Source organism: Sebastes umbrosus, chromosome 3 (assembly GCF_015220745.1).
Source record: "Sebastes umbrosus isolate fSebUmb1 chromosome 3, fSebUmb1.pri, whole genome shotgun sequence".
NCBI classification, from domain to species: domain Eukaryota; kingdom Metazoa; phylum Chordata; class Actinopteri; order Perciformes; family Sebastidae; genus Sebastes; species Sebastes umbrosus.
In genome coordinates this window covers 25,647,676-25,667,621 of record NC_051271.1, presented here as the reverse complement: position 1 = coordinate 25,667,621, position 19,946 = coordinate 25,647,676, and the positions used below count along the sequence as shown (strand labels likewise).

Here is a 19,946-nt window from a genome sequence, read left to right as displayed (position 1 = left end):
CATGTGTCGCCAAATATGTAAGTCCGACTGATTCCACAGCTACATGACTGCGACCGGCACAAAAATACCTACAATTTGATGAACAAATTATTTATGAGGAGTGAAAATTGTGGGCTACAGAGCAATTTGTTCGGAACATTTTCAAAAGATTTTAAAGCTTTCCCGCACTCTAGCGATGATGTCACACACTCTAGCCCTTAACGACCCACGCAATATACACCCATTATAAAATCTGAAACGGTCTGAAAATTTCACAAAACGTAAACTGCGATTTCGTGAAAACCGTGCCAGCTATCAAAAAATTTCCATTTGGCCAAATAAAGTCCCAGGTCTCGTGACCCGTTTAAACTTTTAATCATGTTTCTACGTTAAAGTATGGCGACTCTGTATGGCCCCGAAGAGGAGTGCTTTTGAGCACTCTTCATGTCGATTTTTCAATGCATTCCAATGGAGCAAGACTTGCACTTCTAATTATACTATTACCTGGATGACTGAGACTCTAAGATGTTAAAAGAAACAGTTGAATTTAAAAATTAATTTATCAATACAGTTAATATACTTTTTACTTTAGATAAGATTTAGGTGCTCTCTGGAGCCTTGTTGTGATAAAACTTTGGTAATCCCCTGTAAGATGTAACAAGAGCTTCATATCCTGACACCTCAAGGGCACAGACGCTGGCGAGCCAGCCAACAACTTCACCTCATAGCCAATCAGAGCTCATGTTACATTTCATGGCAGATAAGAAAAGATTTGGCTTTGACATGGCGTCACAGAGTTACTGTAATTACTCTCTGTACTATATATTTGACACTATACTTGCACTGCCTGCTATGTTCATACTGCTCACTGTTTATTCTACACTCTGTTCTATATTTTACTCTGTATATTACTTTGCACTTTACTGCTGTTTGCACTTCTGATTAGAGTGCTTGTACTCTGTGCAATGACATTAAAGTTAATTCTAATCTAATATAATTACCAGAACTGTTTTTTTTTTCTAAGAACATCTGCCTTAAACTGCTGCAGAAAATGGGTTTGTATAGTATCTGTGAGCTATAAAACCAAAACAATGAGCTAAATGATGTCATTTTCAAATCACACCTCAACATTTGAGTCATTGTTAGTATAAAAACATTGATTAGTGGAGCTGTAAAAATGTTTTCATTGAGAAAGGTTAGGAAATCATCTGGGCTAGATGTGCATTGCTGCTGTGCATTGTGGTTGTGTGTAGTCAGTGAAGTGAATCCTTGTTTTCTGGGGGCAGTGAACTCACCCTCCTCCTTCATCCAGACTGTTGGACAGCAGAGAGGGAAACACGGGGACAAAGTTCTGGCAGGAGTCCCGGGTCCAGCAGGGGAACACGTGAGGCTGCAGAGGATTTAACCATTCAACTACAGCTATCACCACTGGGGAAAATCATCTGTGGTTTCACTGGTTTTGGTTCATTACACAGGGAAACAATCTTTTTTCAAATATCAAGACTTGATGGTGCTGATTTCTGAGTTTATCACAAGAAAGTTGCACTCAAACGACTTACAAACAAATTAATAACAGGTGTTAAACTAATACAAAATACATCGCACAATTTACAAGTGACATTTAATAACTGTTATAGCCTTTTATGATGAACTAATCATTTAAAAAATATTTGTTTACACATATAAATTATTATTTATTATTTGATCATCATTAATTACCTGTATTTCATTTTTGAAACATTAGAAGTAATTACCAAACTATTTGTAAATTATTTGGTATTAGTTAAATTTACACATTGACAAATAATTTTAAAACAACTTTTTCCATTATTTGTAAATAATTTAATTGCAATTATTTGGTTCCAACAAATACAAAAATAAAATCTCACTTACCTGTAGTTTCAGGACTATTTTCAGGTATAAAGTAGTTCCAATGAAAACTGCCCAGTGAAGTCTGTGGATTATCCAGAGTAAACACGTCAGTGTTTCTGAAAGGACTTGTTTGCTAATAGCTTTTTAAATGTCGATGCTGTGAGCACCACAAATAAAATTACAGGTAATAATTTATCTATTTATTTACAGATATTTATTTATTTGGGCAGATATTTATAAAATCGGGCCAAATAAAACCAAAGATATCTGCAGAGCTCCATAAGTAGAGAAGTGGAAAAATATGTCTTAGCAATTTAAGTTGGTACCCGATGAAATATACAAATTCTTAAGAGGTCACTTGATTAGTGAAGTTGAAGGTTAAAAGGTAAAGGCATTCAGTGACAGCTTTGTGTGTCCTTGTTATTTCCAGTGAGATGAGAAGACATGTACAGTGCCATGAACATGGATGCCAAAACAAACCACCAGCACCCACAGGTCCGACAGAAAACAGGTCAACACTGTGTCACCTTGCAGGCTTGGTATTTCACATCTCAGGTAACACTGAACACTCCCTTACAAATGTAGATATAACAGACATAAACAAACAGGAAACTGAGAAAGACGCTAACATTGCATGATTTAAATAGTTAAGGTTCACAGTATTTCTGCTTAGTAGTATGCCTTTAAAATAGGGAAAATAAATATTTTCTCACGTACCTCTACTGGTGTCTATCAGATGTGATGTTTTGGCCCTCTTACACCTCAGCATTGTGTTGTGAGTGCAGAAGAAATTGCTGCATTGAAAAATGACACTATGGAATACAACAGAAAACATGTCTTTCAAGACACAATGTCTTGGCTCTGGATAATCCACAGACTCACTATCTGTGAACTGGTGTTACTGTTAGTTAGCTGAAGAAATTAATTTGAATTTTGAATCTACAATTCCTTTAAACATTATTTTAGAAAAGTACGAACAAATACAATTTAAAGCAACTTTATTGATGACAACAAATGAGTGAAAATGAGTAGTAAAACATTTCCATCTATCGCAGTCATCGCAGAAGGCTGATCATCTTTTAGGAAAGACAGAATCCATTTTGTCGTCATAGCAACATGGATGAAGTTCATGGCGTACCTGTCGATGGCGGTCAAAACTGAAAAAAAAAAATGACAAAGACACAACTGCACACTTAATTGCCCAGATAAGTGTTGAGGTAATGTGTAAAATACTATTCAGATGAATGGGCAGAGTACAATCATTCATACATAAAATATGTACAGAGAAGTACATGAACACTCAGACAATGTTTTTCAGTTGCACAGTATGATACATGATACTGCAACAGAGGAGGAATAAAACTTTAAAATAATGAAATAAACATGAGGATGAGGAAGCACCTTGGTTTATATGTGATGCTTCAGTTTCTGAATCAAAATAAATAAATTATTCTGCTTTATATTCTGAGAGGTATAAGCCAGAAATGATTCTGGCGTACTTGGCACCTCTAATCTGCAATTTACATTATCAGCAGGTCCATTTTCACAATAAAGCAAATGTACTGTTGGTATGAGTGTGAAATCTACAGTATAATGCAAAAGTAAAACAAAGACAGTAACAAATACAAAAGGTGAACATAAGGTCATATTGGCAATGAACCTAAAAAGCACTTGAATGTAGTTTCAATCTTTATCTTTCCAACCGATGAGCTATGAGTGATGGTGTAAGAGAAAAAGAGACTGTACGTCTGTTCATCTTCGTCTGTATTTCCCAAAATCCTCCCATGAAATCGAAAATGTAAGAGAACGGTCGGTTTTGGTTACCGCAACAGAAAACGCCGCCGGGCATCCCACTGACAGTCATTTGTGACTAAACCGGTGACCAACGGGCCGATAAAAGTGTTCAGGAAAAAAAGTGCATCATATTTTGTCAAATACTGAGAAATAGCTGAACATTAAAAACAACACTCTTATAATAAACATCTGAAATATCTTCTTTTTTTTCTCACTAGTGCAACAACAGACGGGATCAAATAAAGATTATTAACCTGCAGGCAATCAAAGCTCTTTAAACATCTAATAATTTTCTTGTCACAGTAGCAGAACAGTTAAGAAGGCAACTTAATGATTGATGCTTGAACACAAACATGCCAACATTATACACATCGCTCTTTTTTTATAGAAATAAATAGCTGAATAATCATCTTTATCCTCTTCTTAAATAATTTCCATCTCTATATGACTCTGATGCACATTTAATATAAAGTATCTAATACACAACTGCAATTTCAACACTACTGTTATACATAATATAATTCTCTATGTTTATCTTTCATTCAACTTTGGAGAGAAAATGCTTACAGAATGAAGAGACCTTAATATTATATAACATCAAATGTTGGTCCTTTTTTTCTCTTGTTTTTTGTTTTGTTTTTTACAAACAGTATGTACAGAGTAGCTGATAGCGAAGGCAGGATTGTCTAAAACTCAAAATCAACAAGTGCTTTGTGTTTTCTCTATTGTGTCAGCAAAGTTTTACACCTTCCCCACAAACTAACTTCCCTCAAATGGATCAGTACCAGTGTAGGATAATAATATGCAGTACTGGAAGAACATGAGGAAATGGACACCCCAAAACTGTTCTCACACTTTCACCTGGAAATCACTACAATATGCAGCTACACAAGTCCTCATTAACATCTTGGACAAGAAAGCAGAGACCCCAAAACATCAGCTCTCCTCGTCACTGACTTTTTGAATCTTAAAGAGCCCGCTTGACAAACGCCTGCTCGGCCTCCCTGGAAACGGTCACTGTGCTCTGTTGCACACTCCGAATGTTAACGTGTTATGGAGACAAATGAGGTGTGCAAGGTAAAATGGACAACTTGTGTTAAGCAACTTGCGATATACCAGTCGATTAGACTGTTGTCAGGCCATTAAATAGGCGTCATCGGTTGCTATAAGCCCCATAGATGTGGGTAATTAGGGGCCTACTACACCCACTAGTAGGTTTTATCATTTATTCACATGGTATATCACTGAAAGAACGTATCAAAGAAGACGACAGCGACCTCTCACATAATGATTTCCCTAAACTTAATGAAGTGTTTTTGTTGCCTAAACCTAAAGAAGCCTTTTCTGTTTGTGTTCAAAACGTAACGTTTCATTCAGTTTTACAACATGTTAGTGTTGCTTTTAAGTTTTGCTTTCATTTTTAAAATCAAAGTTGTTCTAATACCAGTATGGGAAATACGTCCGCATGCAGTCTATGCACCAATCCGATACCATAATTTATTAACCAAGAAAAAAATCAACTTGCTTAACCGGAAATCAATTCTTCTTCGCTGTTCTACGTAAAACAGTAGCCTTCACTGTGCTGTCGCCATGGAGGTATAAAGGGAACTGGATACAGTGTTGGAGGCGGAGCCCCGTTCATTCCTATGAAAGTTGCACAGTGGCGCATAAAGCCAAAATGGCTCAACTTCCGAGTGGCAAAGTACCCAGATCTTCCGGCGATCTTCCGTATCGATTGGGCCAATGGAGCAGGCGCAGTAGCGTCCGCTCGGTCACAGGATCACAGCTTTCACGCTGTCGTCACGACTTGCTAAATCCGCCTCCCAGCCCTCGCTTCGGCCTCGGTCTGGGTCTCATTCACATGAACGGAGGAAGGAAAATAACTCTGGATTCAGCTATTAGTGGATTTTACAACTTTTAGGACCTAATGATTTAAATAAGGGCTATTCAAGCGGCAACTACTGTCCACAATCCAAATATGGTCAGTAGTAAACAGCTGTTAAATAATAACAATAACTATATCTTTTTTTATCACGCTGTTATCTGCTGTTACAGCAAATGCAGGTATCGGAATCAGTATCGGCAAGTAAAAATGGCAACATCTCTATTTTAAATGTAGTATGCATAGTAGGCCCTTAATGACCCACATGTATGGTGCTTATGACGACCAATAACGCCTATGTAATTGCCTGATCACAGTCGAATTGGGTTGTCGCAAGGGAAGGGACGTGATGTTCTAGATGTGTGACCTGTTTCAAAACTGTGTGCATTTAAAGCAAAGCGATTGTAAGTGTCGAAGGAGCTCCAGTGATTTAGTATTGCACTTTCATAAAGTTCGGGGACTCGCAAGAGACTGATTTTAAAAAATGAATTCAGCAGAGGCAGAAAAATCCTGACTTTTGGTCCCTAGTATGGGTCAAGCTCCACAAATTCCCATAAATACTATTTTCTATTGTAAACGCATCTTTCCACATTTTTCAAACGACATGCCCCCCAGCTTGTAACGCCGCTTTCTGTGCTATAAATTTGTAGTTTCCAAGGCGATATAACATTTCAAGGGTTATTTTCTCGGACTTGAAGAAGCTCATCCAGAGCCAGAATTATACAACTGTTTTGGCTGAGCAGTAGCTACTCCTTGTGAATAATAAACTGATCTTGATGTGTAAACTTGTTGGAAACCCCCCTTTAACTTATCTGCAGCACAGAGGAGGGTACACTAAGTGTCACCACAGTAAATATTGCTACTCATACTTCTTGAGAATTTCTGCAACGTAGGCTAAACTAAGTTGTAGCCATGGTTTGCACCAAATCAAATTCCTAATTTGAAGGTGATACTGAAGACCTGATCTCTTGGTTTTGAGTTCTGCTAAATAGTAAAAGGTGATACGTGTTCCTTTGCTGCAAAGAGTACAAAGTGTCATATCACACCAGCTGGCCGTTGGCTCTGTAAGTGCTCGGAAACACCAGCAGAGGGAGCCAGAGGCTGAAAAATATAAATAAGGATTAATCAGGGCCTCAGCCATGACAAGCACTGCTAATAGGAATGGCACTGTTTAGTATGGTAAAGTATGAAAGTCACATGATATATAAACACTGTAACACCTGTATGCCCTGTTCCATATGAAACACAACACCCTTATGCTGAGTAAGAGCTGCTTACACTCCAAACTCCAATCATTTTACATTTGATTTGAAGAGATTAAACATCTGCCTTACTGTACATGGTCCCTCCTCCCTCATTAATGGCACATTGGAGAAAACGCTCACTGGAATGAGGACAGACACTGTTACAAATGGCACCGAGAGAAATGCATTATGGATCGTCTTCCCAGCATCAGACACTGCGTCCTGCTCTCTCAGAGATTCCATCAAAAACACTTGAGTCCAGGTTTGTGGCGCAACGCTGTTCACATGAGGAAGCAGTGGATGGTAGGAGAAGGGTAAATGCATCGCTGCCATGCAGTTGGTTAAGAAGACTGTCAAGGTATGTGTGTTGCAGGGAGGCTGTCCTTGCTCTCTGGTGAAGCGTGTTTCTGTCCTGGGTGGAAGCAGCAAGTGTTGAAAGTTGTCCGGTTTCAACACACAGCAGTGCAGGGCAGGCGGGATGGATTTATTCTATCCTCGGCACACACGCAAACAAACATAAAGCTCCTGTCTCAAGACTCTCCAACCTTGAGAATTTCTCTACAATTTCTTACTCCTGCCAACATTTTATGCACTTCTGCGGAAAGTAAGTACGCTTTATAATGTGCTCCTGCCCACGAGCTGTTGGTGTTGAAGGTAGTCTTGAGTATATGTCAAGCATTGTGTGGATGCAGACAGTTAAATACAGCGCTGTCAATTGGCTCCAGGCGTTTCAAGAAAGGGATCTGGCTCTCTGCGGCGACGCGATCCGTTTTGATGGTGAAAGCAGAAGACGACTAAGAAAGAGCAATCTGACAGTTCTGTTGTGTTATGTATAAGCTTTGAGACAGGCCCTTCTTGTGATATATAGTGCCATTGTTTGTCCAAAGAAGCCTCCTGACCGGCATGAAGGAGATATTGATTATTCCCCTTACTGGAATAGTGAATGAGTTATGGGAGTATGCACATTGAGCCTCGGCCCTGGTTCATCATGGCGATCTTTCTGTTGTTTCTGTCGGTGCTGCAGACGTATTCAACCCGTGGAGCGGGCTCAAAACAGCTGGGTCTTTATGATTGACTGGAGCCAAGATGGCGCCTCTCCAAGACTTGAAGAATCTGCACGAAAGATGTTAGCAGAGACTGTCTGCTTTCACGTGGAGGATTTTGGAGAAGCCGGGTCGCTTCTTCAGAGCCTGAAAGAAAAAGGGAGGAGAGGATGTCAGAATCTCATTTTCTCAAAGGCAACTTCTGCATGATTTTTTTGGTAACACTTTCTAATAACCATCATTTATAAATGGTAAATTGATAGTTAATTAAACTTAGTTAATAATTTTTCTTCTAATGTTTACTAATTATTAGTAATGCTATAATTTATGTTATTTTATCAGTAGTTTGTGTAATATGAAATAATTAGTTTATGAATTTTATATTGCATCATAGCTGATAAGAGATGATAACAATTACATTCTGATTATATTAGTAAACTATTTATTAAGTTTATTGTTGCACACATTATACAATTTTATATACTATATTAAGTATTTGTTAGTGATTACCAAATGAGTTGAAAACTTTTAAGAAATCGTTTGTAAAACATCTATAAACATTACATAGATAGATGGACCAGAGACCAACTGTTAAAATAACATAAATTATAGCATTACTAAAAATTAGTAAACATTATTAATTATAATTTCTTTGTTTGCTAACAGAAAAAACTATTAACTACATTTTAATTAACTATCAATTTACCATTTATAAATGATGGTTATTATAACGTTTTTTCTCTAAATCTCTCCCTGTCGTCTTCACACCTATATATTATATTTCCCTCCATTTGCAGTAAGTGTGTACATGTACAATAACTGGTGTATGACAAAAAGCTATACAAATCTGTGAAGCATTGAGATGCAGCAGATTAAGGATGACTGTAAGCTTCACCTCAACAGAACTCACTTTAAAAAAAAATGGATGATTAAACACGAGAGGAGGACTTTGGCTCCCTTTTCACAGCAAACTTAAAGAGAGAGGGATAAAAATAAATCATAGCTGCTCGCAGCTTTCGGAGTGGTTACCTAACTGCTGTGAGCAACCCCACCATCTTGAGTGTGATATCCAAGAGGAACACACTGTAAACTGACTCATAAAAACAAAACATAAATAAAACCCGGGATTTCACAGCTTTTATATATCTCTGTTTGTGTGTGGTCAGCTATAAGAATGACCTCTCGCAGTAAGCCTCTGCTGGAATGAGTTAGCACCAGCGCATCCACAACCAACCATCACTGGGACTTCAAGAGTTGAGTCATGGTTTAAACGGCGTGTAGTTGTGATAAAAATAAATGCATCTTATCCTTTGAACAAGTACTGGCCAAGCTGTTAGTCATGTGCATACAATGGTGCAAACCTCTAAAGACATGTTGGCTGAAAAAAGAAACTAATATCAGAAGAAGGTGCTTAACAGAGTGCAGGGAGGTGAGCTAACAGAGCTCACCTCCCTGTTAGCCATTAACTTCACCAAGTCAACACTGCGCTCTATGGATGGCACAGTAGGGTAACACTTCATTTTACAGGTCTGCAAATTTCATGGTAATTAGGTGATAATAAGAAAGTAACCTCTTTGAAATTTCTTTGGAATTACTGCCAAATTACCCCAATATTTACCTCAAGATTTATCAGAAATGACTTTGTTTGGCTGTCTTGACTTTTATTATTACCTCTGCCAGGCCCAAAGGCCTTGGGCTTAAGGAGGTAATGTTTTCACCAGCGTTGGTTTGTTTGTTTGTCTGTCTGTTAGCAGGCTTACTCCAAAAGTTTGCGATGGATTTGAATAACATTTTTTGAAGGGGTGGAGTGTAGCACAATGTTTTGGTTTTCCAGCTCTGATGAAGAGCCGAGCACAGCAGCTTGTCAAGCCTAAGGGCCCTATTTTAACCATTATTAAATCGTGTTTATAATAAAGTAATTTTCGATCAATTTTGAGGTTTTTATTGGGGTAATTTGGCAGTAATTCCAAAGACATTTCAAATAGGTAACTTGCTAACTATCACCTAATTACCATGAAACTTGCGGACCTGTAAATTACTGTGTTACCCACAGTAGTTATACAGTAAAAAGAATCTGTGTTTGAGAAAACCAAAAACAATATGTTTCTTCCTGTTGGGAGCCTAAACATGCAAAACAAAAAAATATTTTTCATTTCATCAGAAAAACTGAAAGTTCAGCCAGACTGTGCAGTTAGAAGAAAGGTCATCATGGGTCTCGATAGGTTTCTTCCTCATGTATGAGTAGTGGGTGATGTGTGCTGTTACCTGAAGCTTGTTTACCATCTCGTCAAACAGTTTTCTAGCTTCGGGGCTGTTGGGGTCCTCGAAGTAGTCTTCTATACCAATCTGAACCACGACGGACTTCAGGTTGCGGCAAACACCTACATGAGTGGATTTAGGCACCATTCATTATTTGATGTACTTATATGTACTTATAACTATGAAAACTAATTACAATGTAGTTTTCTTTCTCTTTTTCTAATGTATCCATTCCTAAAAAAAACATTATAACACGGCTTTGTTGAATACTCGATTCTGATTGGTCAATCACAGCGTTCTATGGTCTGTTATTTCTTTATAGCAGACCGTTGCTATGTGTAACAGACCGCTATGGGCACAGTTCTGATGTGGGACTCTGGTGTCAAATTATTGATTTCTTAAGTAAGTAGCCGTGTAATAAGCAGGATAATGTACAGCTAGCGGTATCTTTCACATTCTTTCACAACAATGACCGGCTCGCTGTACATTATCCCTTACTTAACAGCAGTTATACCTGCCTAAATGTAACCTACATTGTTTTAGTATCCTAACCTTAAACAATGCCCAACATATTTGTATTACCTTATTACGGAGGTTGTAGCGGGCTCAGTGTTAAAGCTAGAGTGAGATACTGGTATCATATGAAATTTGAAAACATAAGGAATCCATTGGTACCAACCATGTCATGTTAGCTTGTCGGGAAGAATGCTAAATAACGCTCCAAAGTTACGCAAAATGTTTTGAGGCAAAACTGGCATGGCCATTTTCAAAGGGGTCTCTTGAACTTTGACCTCAAGATATGTGAATGAAAACTCTGAGATGAGCAGAGTGAAAACTGTATATTATTAGATAAAACAGATGTTGACAAACTGCATAATTTGCCGTTGAAAAAAGGTAATAAACCACAATATATCGCAATATATCTTATCGCAAAACTCAGCATATCACAATATTGTATGAGATTACACTGTTAAGTAGATTTAATGAAAGGTCTTGTGTGACCAGTATTAAGCACTAAATGCACAGAGCAACAATATTACAGTTAACTGTTAAATGTTGTATATTCATGGCATGATTTTAGACAGGGAATCAGTGCAGCAGTATTCATACTCACTGTTGAAGTGGAGCAGGGCTTTTGGGGTGACGGGTGTGGAGGAGAGCACCAGCATCTCCAGACCTTTTAAACCCTCTCTGCAGACCTCTGCTGCCACCTCCTGGTTGATCTCACTCACATGATCCAACTCCAGCACCTGCAGGCGCATGCAGTTCCTCGCTGGTGGTGGTGGTGGTGGTGGGAGGGTTGAGCGGGGTGAATGGAGGTGAGGAGATACAGAGATGGGGAAGATAGAGGAGTGTCAAAATAATAGAGAACAGCAAAGGTTACAGTAGTGCATACAAGCTTGTTTAAGGTCTCAACCAAAAGTGCTTAAAATGCACACTGTGGGAATAGATTTACTTTTCTAAAACTGTACGAACAAGACACTGGATGAATGCCGAATCTGTGTTGTGCTAGTTTACATCCTGATATGACAATAATATCGTTTAATCATCTTATCATAAATGTTTCCTCTGTCCCCTTTCTGTTTCTGCTTATGTCATAATTTAAAAAGCACTGTGACAGTATTTGAATATTTAAAAAATATCATGAATAATGTATTTTTCATGTGGCAGCTTGTAGAGGAATTAAACTAAAAATTGAATAGTACACTGCAAAAAATCAGCTCTCAAAAAAACATAAAAAGCAATAAAACAATAAAATATTAATTAAAATAGGTAAAATTAACAGCCAACAGAACAGGGAAATTTCACTTTTTTTGTAAAATAAGTAAAAAATATCCAGCCTCAAAGAACCCACAGATATCTTAAACCAGTAGAGCTACACTAAAAACAAGTACATTTGTCTAGATACAAGAAGAGATTTACAATTTTCTTTTCTGAATATGTAGGAAAATGTGCTTAAATTGAGCAATTTTTAGTGCCATCATCTTGAAATAAGGCTATATGTTTAGGAATAATATCTTAAAATCAGTACAGCTACACCAAAAACAACTACATTTGTCTTTCACCCTTACCTAGTTTTCAGTTTTTGCAGTGTATAGTTTTACAAGCGGTACTTACCTAGAGAGGCCAGACCCTGAATGCCACATCCAGCCCCGCCCACACCAAGAGCACGGAGGTGTGGCCAACATCTTCCAATCGTCTGCAGGCATCGGTTACTGAAACGAGCAGGCTGTTGGCTAAATGAGACAAAATACCATGTTCATTCATTTAATAAACACTGATATCAGAACAGATAGAATATTTGGTATTAATCAAACGTTACACAGTATTTCTCTGTTTAGTACCATGGGTGTAGTGGCGCCACCTGTAGGGAGATGATGTCTCTACAACCTGCTCCAAGTGCCCAGATCACCTCCTGGCCAACTGGATCCGTGGCACTTCTGGAACATAATGACAATTTGTCTTTATATTACACACATGACTGAGTGCAGTTTCATTGAAGCAAAGCCACAGGAGTTAAACTGTAGTATTTGTGCAGAGACGGGACCTGGCTGTGCTGGTCTACCTGTAGGTTACAGCCTGCAGAGCTCGGCAGTAGCAGCTGGCCAGCCAGAGAGAGCGATCGGTCAGCAGGTTGGGGCAGTGTGAAATCTTCAGTATCAGAAGGTTACTTCCTGTGGCCTTTAACAACGCCTCCAGACCTTCCTCCAGACAGCCACTTAGATGGAAACGTGAGGGAAGGTCAACAGAAAAAGACAGACAGAGACAGAGCAGAGGAAGTAATTCTCCCGTCCTTCAGAGCAGCACTTCCACCATTTATAGCACATAACAAAATGTTCCTCCGGTGTTTGCAGCGATATATGCAGGAAGCAGCATGTTTACGCTTTGTCAGAGCAGATTCAAGCTGTAATATCCTCTGTCTCCTTCACATTAGGGCTGCAACTGCATTGCTTTGAAGGTAAAGGCTCAGGCTGTTTATAAGGACACAAAGATAAAGAAAGCTGCTGGGAATTGTAGAAGTCCCCTATGGAGACAATGGAGGCAAGATACTCAGATATGAAAAGGTTTGTCTGGATGTGAAAAGTAGTGCTGAAAGAATTATTATCAGATATACAGAAAATAATCAACAACCACTAGGATAATGGATAAGTTGTTAGTCTATAGCAAGCAAAAAAAAGTGCTCCTTCCAGCTTCTCAAATGTAAGAATTAGCTGCTTTTAGGGCTGCAACTAAAAATGATTTCCATTGTCGATTAATCTGTTGATCATTTTCTCGATTAATCGATTAGTTGTTTGGTCTATAAAATGTCAGAAAAAATTTGAAAAATGTCGATCAGTGTTTCCCAAAGCCCAAGAGGACGTCCTCAAATGTCTTGTTTTGTCCACAACTCAAAGATAAGATCAGTTTACTGTCATAGAGGAGTAAAGAAACAAGAAATTATTCACATTTAAGAATCTGGAATCAGAGAATTTGGACTTTTAAAAAAAAAAAAAAGATATAAACTCAAACCGATTAAATGATTACCAAATTAGTGGGCAATTAATTTAATAGTTGACAACTAATTGATCAATTGATGCAGCTCTACTTCACAGAAAACATTTAGACAGACATTTTTTCCGCTCAAATCAAACTTCTACTTGTCTTCATTCAGGAAATAAAAACTGATATTTAACATGCACAAATACATCGGCATTTAATCACTTATGTTCCTCTTGTTGGCTTCCTCTCATAAATCAATGTTTTGAGGAGTCATTTAGTGTGTCACTCACTTCAATAGTTTGTAAAGCAATGTCCTTATAAAAGCCAAAATAATACACAATGCAGTACCCCAAAGTGAAACTGTGTGCAGATGTAACTTATATCTGTGTCTCACCGTGTGCTTTTAACGTACTCCTCCTTGGTTTCCTTCTTTCCTCTCTGTCTTGGTTTGAGATTTTGCAGGATGAGCGAGTGCGTCTGAGTGCACCACTGAGACATTGTGCTCAGGAACTAAGACAGAAAACATGGAGATCAATGAATTTCTTCATAATACACAGCAAATATGATGCATCACCTGCTCCCGCTTTGATAATGCTACTGACGTACAGTCTGCATACAGTGTCTAAATGTTCACTATGCACCTTGGAAGAAATGCGAGCGTTCTCTAGCAGCACCCTGGTCCACACAGCTGGGTGACGAGCCACAAACTTCCAGTCCCGGCAAACCTCAGCAGCTCTCAGCAGCGTTTTAGTGTCCAGGTAGGTGAAGATACAGAAGAGAGCTGCACGCATCTTCAGGATCTCTGGACTGATCACCTCGTTGGATTTGGACGGGCTCTTTTCATGGCGGCATGGCTTGTTGTAGATCCCATCAGACCGACCTGTGGGGAGAAAAAGCAGTCTGTGGGTCTTTTAACCCTTTAACAGAATGTGTGGGTGGTCCGCCCAGGTTAAAGGGACTATTCTTGATCATCATAGACCCCTGCCTTGAATTTGGACTTCAACTTTTAAAGGATTTATTAAAATTTTGGAACCTGATACAGTTTTGAACATATGGTGGTAGCATATTTTTAAAGTTTCAGTATAATCTGATACAAAATGAAAGGCCAGACATGATAAAGTTCAAATCCTTATTATTGGACCGACCATCTACACCGACAAATCTAGTCTTCACTTGGTCAACTGAGGGTCTGAAAAGTGAAGCCAATGCTGAAGTGCCTTAAACTTGCATTCTTTCTAATAGCCAGCAGGGGGCGACTCCTCTGGTTGCAAAAATAAGTCTGATTGTACAGAAGTCTATGAGAAAATGAGCCTACTTCTCACTTGATTTATTACCTCAGTAAACATTGTAAACATGAGTTTATGGGCTCAATCGCTAGTTTCAAGTCTTCATTTCAGATAACCAAAGTCATCCAATCGCATCTCTACCATCTCAGGGATATTGCTACATTTTGCTCAATTTTGAGATACCAAATCCATCATACATATTTAATTTCCTCACGTTTGTACTGCAAGAGTCTTTTAACTGGAATAAATCATGAAACAATTAGCTCAGCTGTCAGACTCTTGACAAAACTGAAAGGAGAACATACTGTATTACTACCCTTTCAAAAACTTAGCCCTGGATGCCAGTGTGTTTAAGAATTAATTTCTCATTTCCTTTAGCACTTCATGGCCCGGCCCCAGATTATATCTCTTAGTTACTTTCTATTTATCAAACTGCATGCAGTCTGATGTCCTCCGGCAGGGACCTGTTGGCTGTTTCCATACTGTAGCTAGGTGTAAGACTAGAGGGAGCTTTGTGTATATTTATACACACACTCTCATGGGAAGGCGTATAAATAGCACAACATTACACAGACCCTCCGCATGTCATGAGGGTCTATGTAATGTTTTTAGGCTTTTCGCGTGTCATTTGTACACCGCACAACAAAACTATGGTAACGTCTACAGTTAGGTTTAGGCAACAAAACCACTTAGTTAGGTTTAGGAAAAACATCATGGTTGGGCTTCAAATAAGTACGTAAACTAAGTAAAATAATAACATAAGCCACGAAAACATGTCAAAATGTCACTTAAAAACACGTGACAAATGTCACTAACGTAACTTACAAGACAAAACACCGATCTCCTGGTTAAAAGTTGTGTGTTTGTTGGACCCATCCACCTCCCCTCCTGTCTGCCATAAGCGGTCTTTCTCGCTTTTTATTCTACGTCACTAACTCAGTGTGGCATATTTACGTGGATGCATTTGCATTGCAGTCAGTACAGACTACGTGGCGTACAAATGAAACGCCAAAAGCAAGAAAGGCGTTCTTATTGCATGCTAAATTCCTTACGCCTTTTCGTGCAAACGGGCTGATTTATATGTAATTTTCCAGATTTTTTTGCTTAATTGTTTTTTTTTATGGTTTTATGTTTTTATGTTTTTGTAAAGATCTTTGTAATTGTTTATTTTGATACTGAACAACTGCAACATAAATAAACTTGATTATGATTATGATTATATAAGTATGTAAACGTACATTTAAAAAGAGACTAAATTAATTTAACTCTATAACTCAAAGCTTGGAGAGATGGACTTAAGTTTACTTCTATTACTGTAGACCAATTTTCTAAAGAGCAAATTCAAGTAAATAAATGCCACGTTAAAAGATATTCTATCGCATGGTGGCGCCAACCTTCAACAAAACACTAAATGAGATTACATAATTTTTTCTCTTCTCTATTGCTATCTATTGGCTGATACCATGCGTCCAATCCAGGCCTGTGTTATTCATCCCAGTAAGATTGCTCCTAGATGACTCATTTCATCTTTGGCCTTGGAAGGCGTCTGCTCGAAACCATCAGGGCTATGAACCATTACTTACACTCTCACTCTCTCTTCCTCTCTTTCTTTCTCTCTCACACCACCTACGCTCAAGACTGCCAAATGCACTAAAAAAGCCGAGCTGTGCGTTACATGCTGAGAGAAAACTGTGTGCTTGTAGATACATACCATCTGATAAAACCTGGCAGAGACTCTCCCAATAAGGAGAACTACGTCAGAGCAGAGGAATGCCAGTAACATGTTGAGTGTTACGTGAGAAAACCTTTGAGTTCACGCGGCAGTCATAGCAGTTCAAACCAATTTGTCATAGGGCTCTGGCCCAGTTTCACTCCTTCCCCAGACTGCCTCAGTCCACCTGGTATTTAGAAGAAACCCGACAGCAGGTGAAGAAAACTGGAGGGCAGCAGCAGTGAGTTTAAGGATTTTGGCAGCGCAGGAAGTTAACAGAGAGATGCACAATCTGTGGTAGATCTGAAGAAACAAGCGGGCATGATTGGCGGTGTGGCTTGGCGGCTCACTAGTAGAAGCAAAGCTTAGTATGAGAGGAGGAATTGAGATGATACAACAAGCAAACAGCGCTTTCGCAAATACAAATATGTTCTACCAAAGACACAGACACACATAGAAAGTGTATAGCAACAACAGCGATGTATGACTTGGTTTACTCATTAACAAACAACAAAATAGTGTAAACACCTCATGAAAAAGGACTTAAATCACATTGTAAGCACTGAAACAAAGATGGATCATTTTAGGTTGCATGTTAATTAGCAGGATTTATACACCCTGAACTGAGTTATTCAAATGAAATGTACTTTTGTGTCGGTTAGTATCAGCTTGAAACTGCTGTTCTTTTTTGTCAACACAATACTGGACATATTAAATACTTTTTCAGTGATTGGAAACATACAGTATTTAGATTATTTGTCTCATGATGCTTTAAAAATCACATATCAGAGTGTTGACCGTCTGGCCCTTTAAAGCTACCACGAAGAACTTTCATTTTGTGTTGATTTCGGCGATCCCCGTGGACATAAGCGGTAGTGTTTCCGAGTACCAGAGTCCATTAAGAAAACCTCTTATTTTACTGCAGCAGCAAGGTCAGACATTCTTCCCCACACAGTCCTGGTTCTGGTTCTCCCATGCCTCCCTTTCCCCCAGCAGAGCTCTCCACCTCCTGCCGGAGCTCCGACTCGATCGCCCCCTGGTGGCTGGCTGCAGTATAGGTCATAAATCCCGCCCCCTCATGTGAGCGAATGGGACATGGGCCAAACTAAAAAGTCAAAGTACACGTCAAATACATTTTTCCCAAAGATGGTTTCTGTTATTTTAGGTAGTTCTTATCACGCTGATGTATGTTCAAGTGTTAATTTTTCTGACGAGTTTGGTTTTAATTAGTTATTTGATGCTATAAAAAGGGGGTGAAATGTCATGATTGACAGCTGCTCTGAGTTAAGTAGTCGGAGCCGGAGGCTTGGAAATTGTACAAGAGAGGAGATGAAACTTTAACTTTCCATAACAATCATGAGACTGTGTTATAGAACATGTCAATTTGATCATAAATGTGTTATATATATATTATGGTATATGAAGGAGTTCTGGTAAACTTGCATGCCGTAAAATCGTTTTGTCTGATTTCTCGGGGAATCTGACACGATGACAGGTTTTGAAAACAACTATATAAATAGCCAACATTCTCGCTGATGGTCTTGTTTGCTTGTGTAGGTCTTATAGAGGCATCAGTATTAAATTGAGACAGTTTCATAACCAGTTAAATAGCTGACAATGTTACTAATTGGCTCTGTCGCTAGTCAAGTCAAGTTGATTTATATAGGCCAGAACCAGATGGCTGTAAAACACACTACACCCTCTGTCCTCAGACTTGATTTGATTTGCATAAGAAAAACCTCCAAAGAGAAAAGTACTTCAGAGTTTAAGTCATTTTTCATGAAGTGTTTACATTGTTGTGTCTACACACTGCAGCAGACATGGGGCCTCTTTCCTCCATGTTTACCATATAAGCTCATGGCTGATCCACACTTTGTAGAATGAGCTTTGGTCAGTGACGCAGCTCCAGCTGCAACTCAACCTGACCTAGATCCACATCACTCACTGCTCTTATGGGAGTCATTTTAAGGCCTTTATTCTGTGAATCCTGCCTCCCATGTGTCTGGATGTTAGATTGGAGAGAGTGTGCGTGTGTCTAAGAATAACAGGTCTGAAGAACTTCCAGAGGGTCGTTACCTGTGTTGGGGCGATATCCTGTCCTGCCGTGGTGAGGATAGGGAGGGGCCGACTGCTGGACTTCAGCCACAGCTCTCCTCTCTTGTTCCCACATCTCCACCTCAGACTCGGTGGTCCGGGAGCCCACGTCTGATACGTCTCCTTCCTCGCCTTCAGTGCTGTTCCTGTAAGGTCGCCGCTGCCAGTTCCGGATAGCCTGTTTACGAAGACCCCAGTTCCTCGATCCGCCACCGCCACACCCCGGGGAGCGCTCGTAACCCGCCTCGCCCAGCCGGCACTGCATCTGATAGTACTGAGCCTCGGGACAGTCCTCCATGGGATGCATCTCCACGCTGTCACTGTCGTAACCTCCAGAGCCCTGTGAGACGGACTTGATCCGCCCGGATGCTCTGAAGGAAAGGAGAAGGAAGTGTACTATAAATAATCATTGAATTATTCTAGACAGGATACTCAAACACACGGATGGTCCATCCAACATCCGATAACTCACAAGATGTCCTTTTAGTTTTATTATTTAATTTACAAGTGGGCACAGTCAACCTTCAACAGTGTCTGAAGCTGAGTGTGCAACTACTCCTTCCAACAGACTATATTTATACAGAATATTGTGTTCACCGTGACATTGCACTTCTAAACAAACAGTTTGCAGGCTGACTATAATGAGAGTTGTCTTTGATCTACAGCTGTGTCCTGATATAGGAGTATGCATTTAAAGATTGATACCACTCTCCTGTCTGTTAAATATGAAGCTACAGTCAGCAGCCGTTTAGCTTAGCTTAGCACAAAGACCGGAGACAGGGGGAAACAGATAACCTGCCTCTGGCCAAAGGCCCTTTTAAAAGTACCTTTTACTTTAAAAAAAACAAAGTGTAACAATAACAGTCTTACTGAGGGTTATGTGAAGGAATATTGATATAGAAGATATAAAAAAATATTGGCCGGGCAGCCAGCAACCAGCAACCAGCAACCAGCAACCAGCAGCCAGCAACCAGCTACCAGCAACCAGCAGCCAGCAACCAGCAGCCAGCAGCCAGCAGCCAGCAACCAGCAACCAGCAACCAGCAGCCAGCAACCAGCAACCAGCAACCAGCAACCAGCAGCCAGCAATCAGCAACCAGCAACCAGCAACCAGCAACCAGCAGCCAGCTGCCAGCAGCCAGCTGCCAGCAGCCAGCAACCAGCAGCCAGCTGCCAGCAATCAGCAACCAGCATCCAGCTACCAGCAACCAGCAGCCAGCAACCAGCTACCAGCTACCAGCAACCAGCAACCAGCAACCAGCAGCCAGCAGCAACCAGCAACCAGCAACCAGCAACCAGCAG

The 19,946-nt window shown here is 39.6% G+C and overlaps 1 protein-coding gene across 2 annotated transcripts in view; it reads right to left on the bottom strand.

Moving 5' to 3' along the window:
• Nucleotides 1-5,594: 5,594 nt before the first annotated feature.
• fbxo41 (F-box protein 41) overlaps nt 5,595-19,946 on the bottom strand; it is a 65,685-nt gene continuing 51,333 nt past the window's right edge. Inside the window, exons 6-14 of one of the 2 annotated variants that reach the window (XM_037765403.1) lie at nt 18,627-19,015; nt 14,195-14,433; nt 13,948-14,063; nt 12,640-12,792; nt 12,419-12,514; nt 12,192-12,310; nt 11,188-11,346; nt 10,080-10,195; nt 5,595-7,961 (exon numbers count right to left, since the gene is read on the bottom strand). In XM_037765403.1, the coding sequence (XP_037621331.1) occupies nt 7,899-7,961; nt 10,080-10,195; nt 11,188-11,346; nt 12,192-12,310; nt 12,419-12,514; nt 12,640-12,792; nt 13,948-14,063; nt 14,195-14,433; nt 18,627-19,015 (1,450 nt within the window). In that variant the 3' untranslated portion in view covers nt 5,595-7,898. The remainder of the gene's footprint in view (nt 7,962-10,079; nt 10,196-11,187; nt 11,347-12,191; nt 12,311-12,418; nt 12,515-12,639; nt 12,793-13,947; nt 14,064-14,194; nt 14,434-18,626; nt 19,016-19,946) is intronic. The other variant, XM_037765404.1, reaches the window with a different exon arrangement.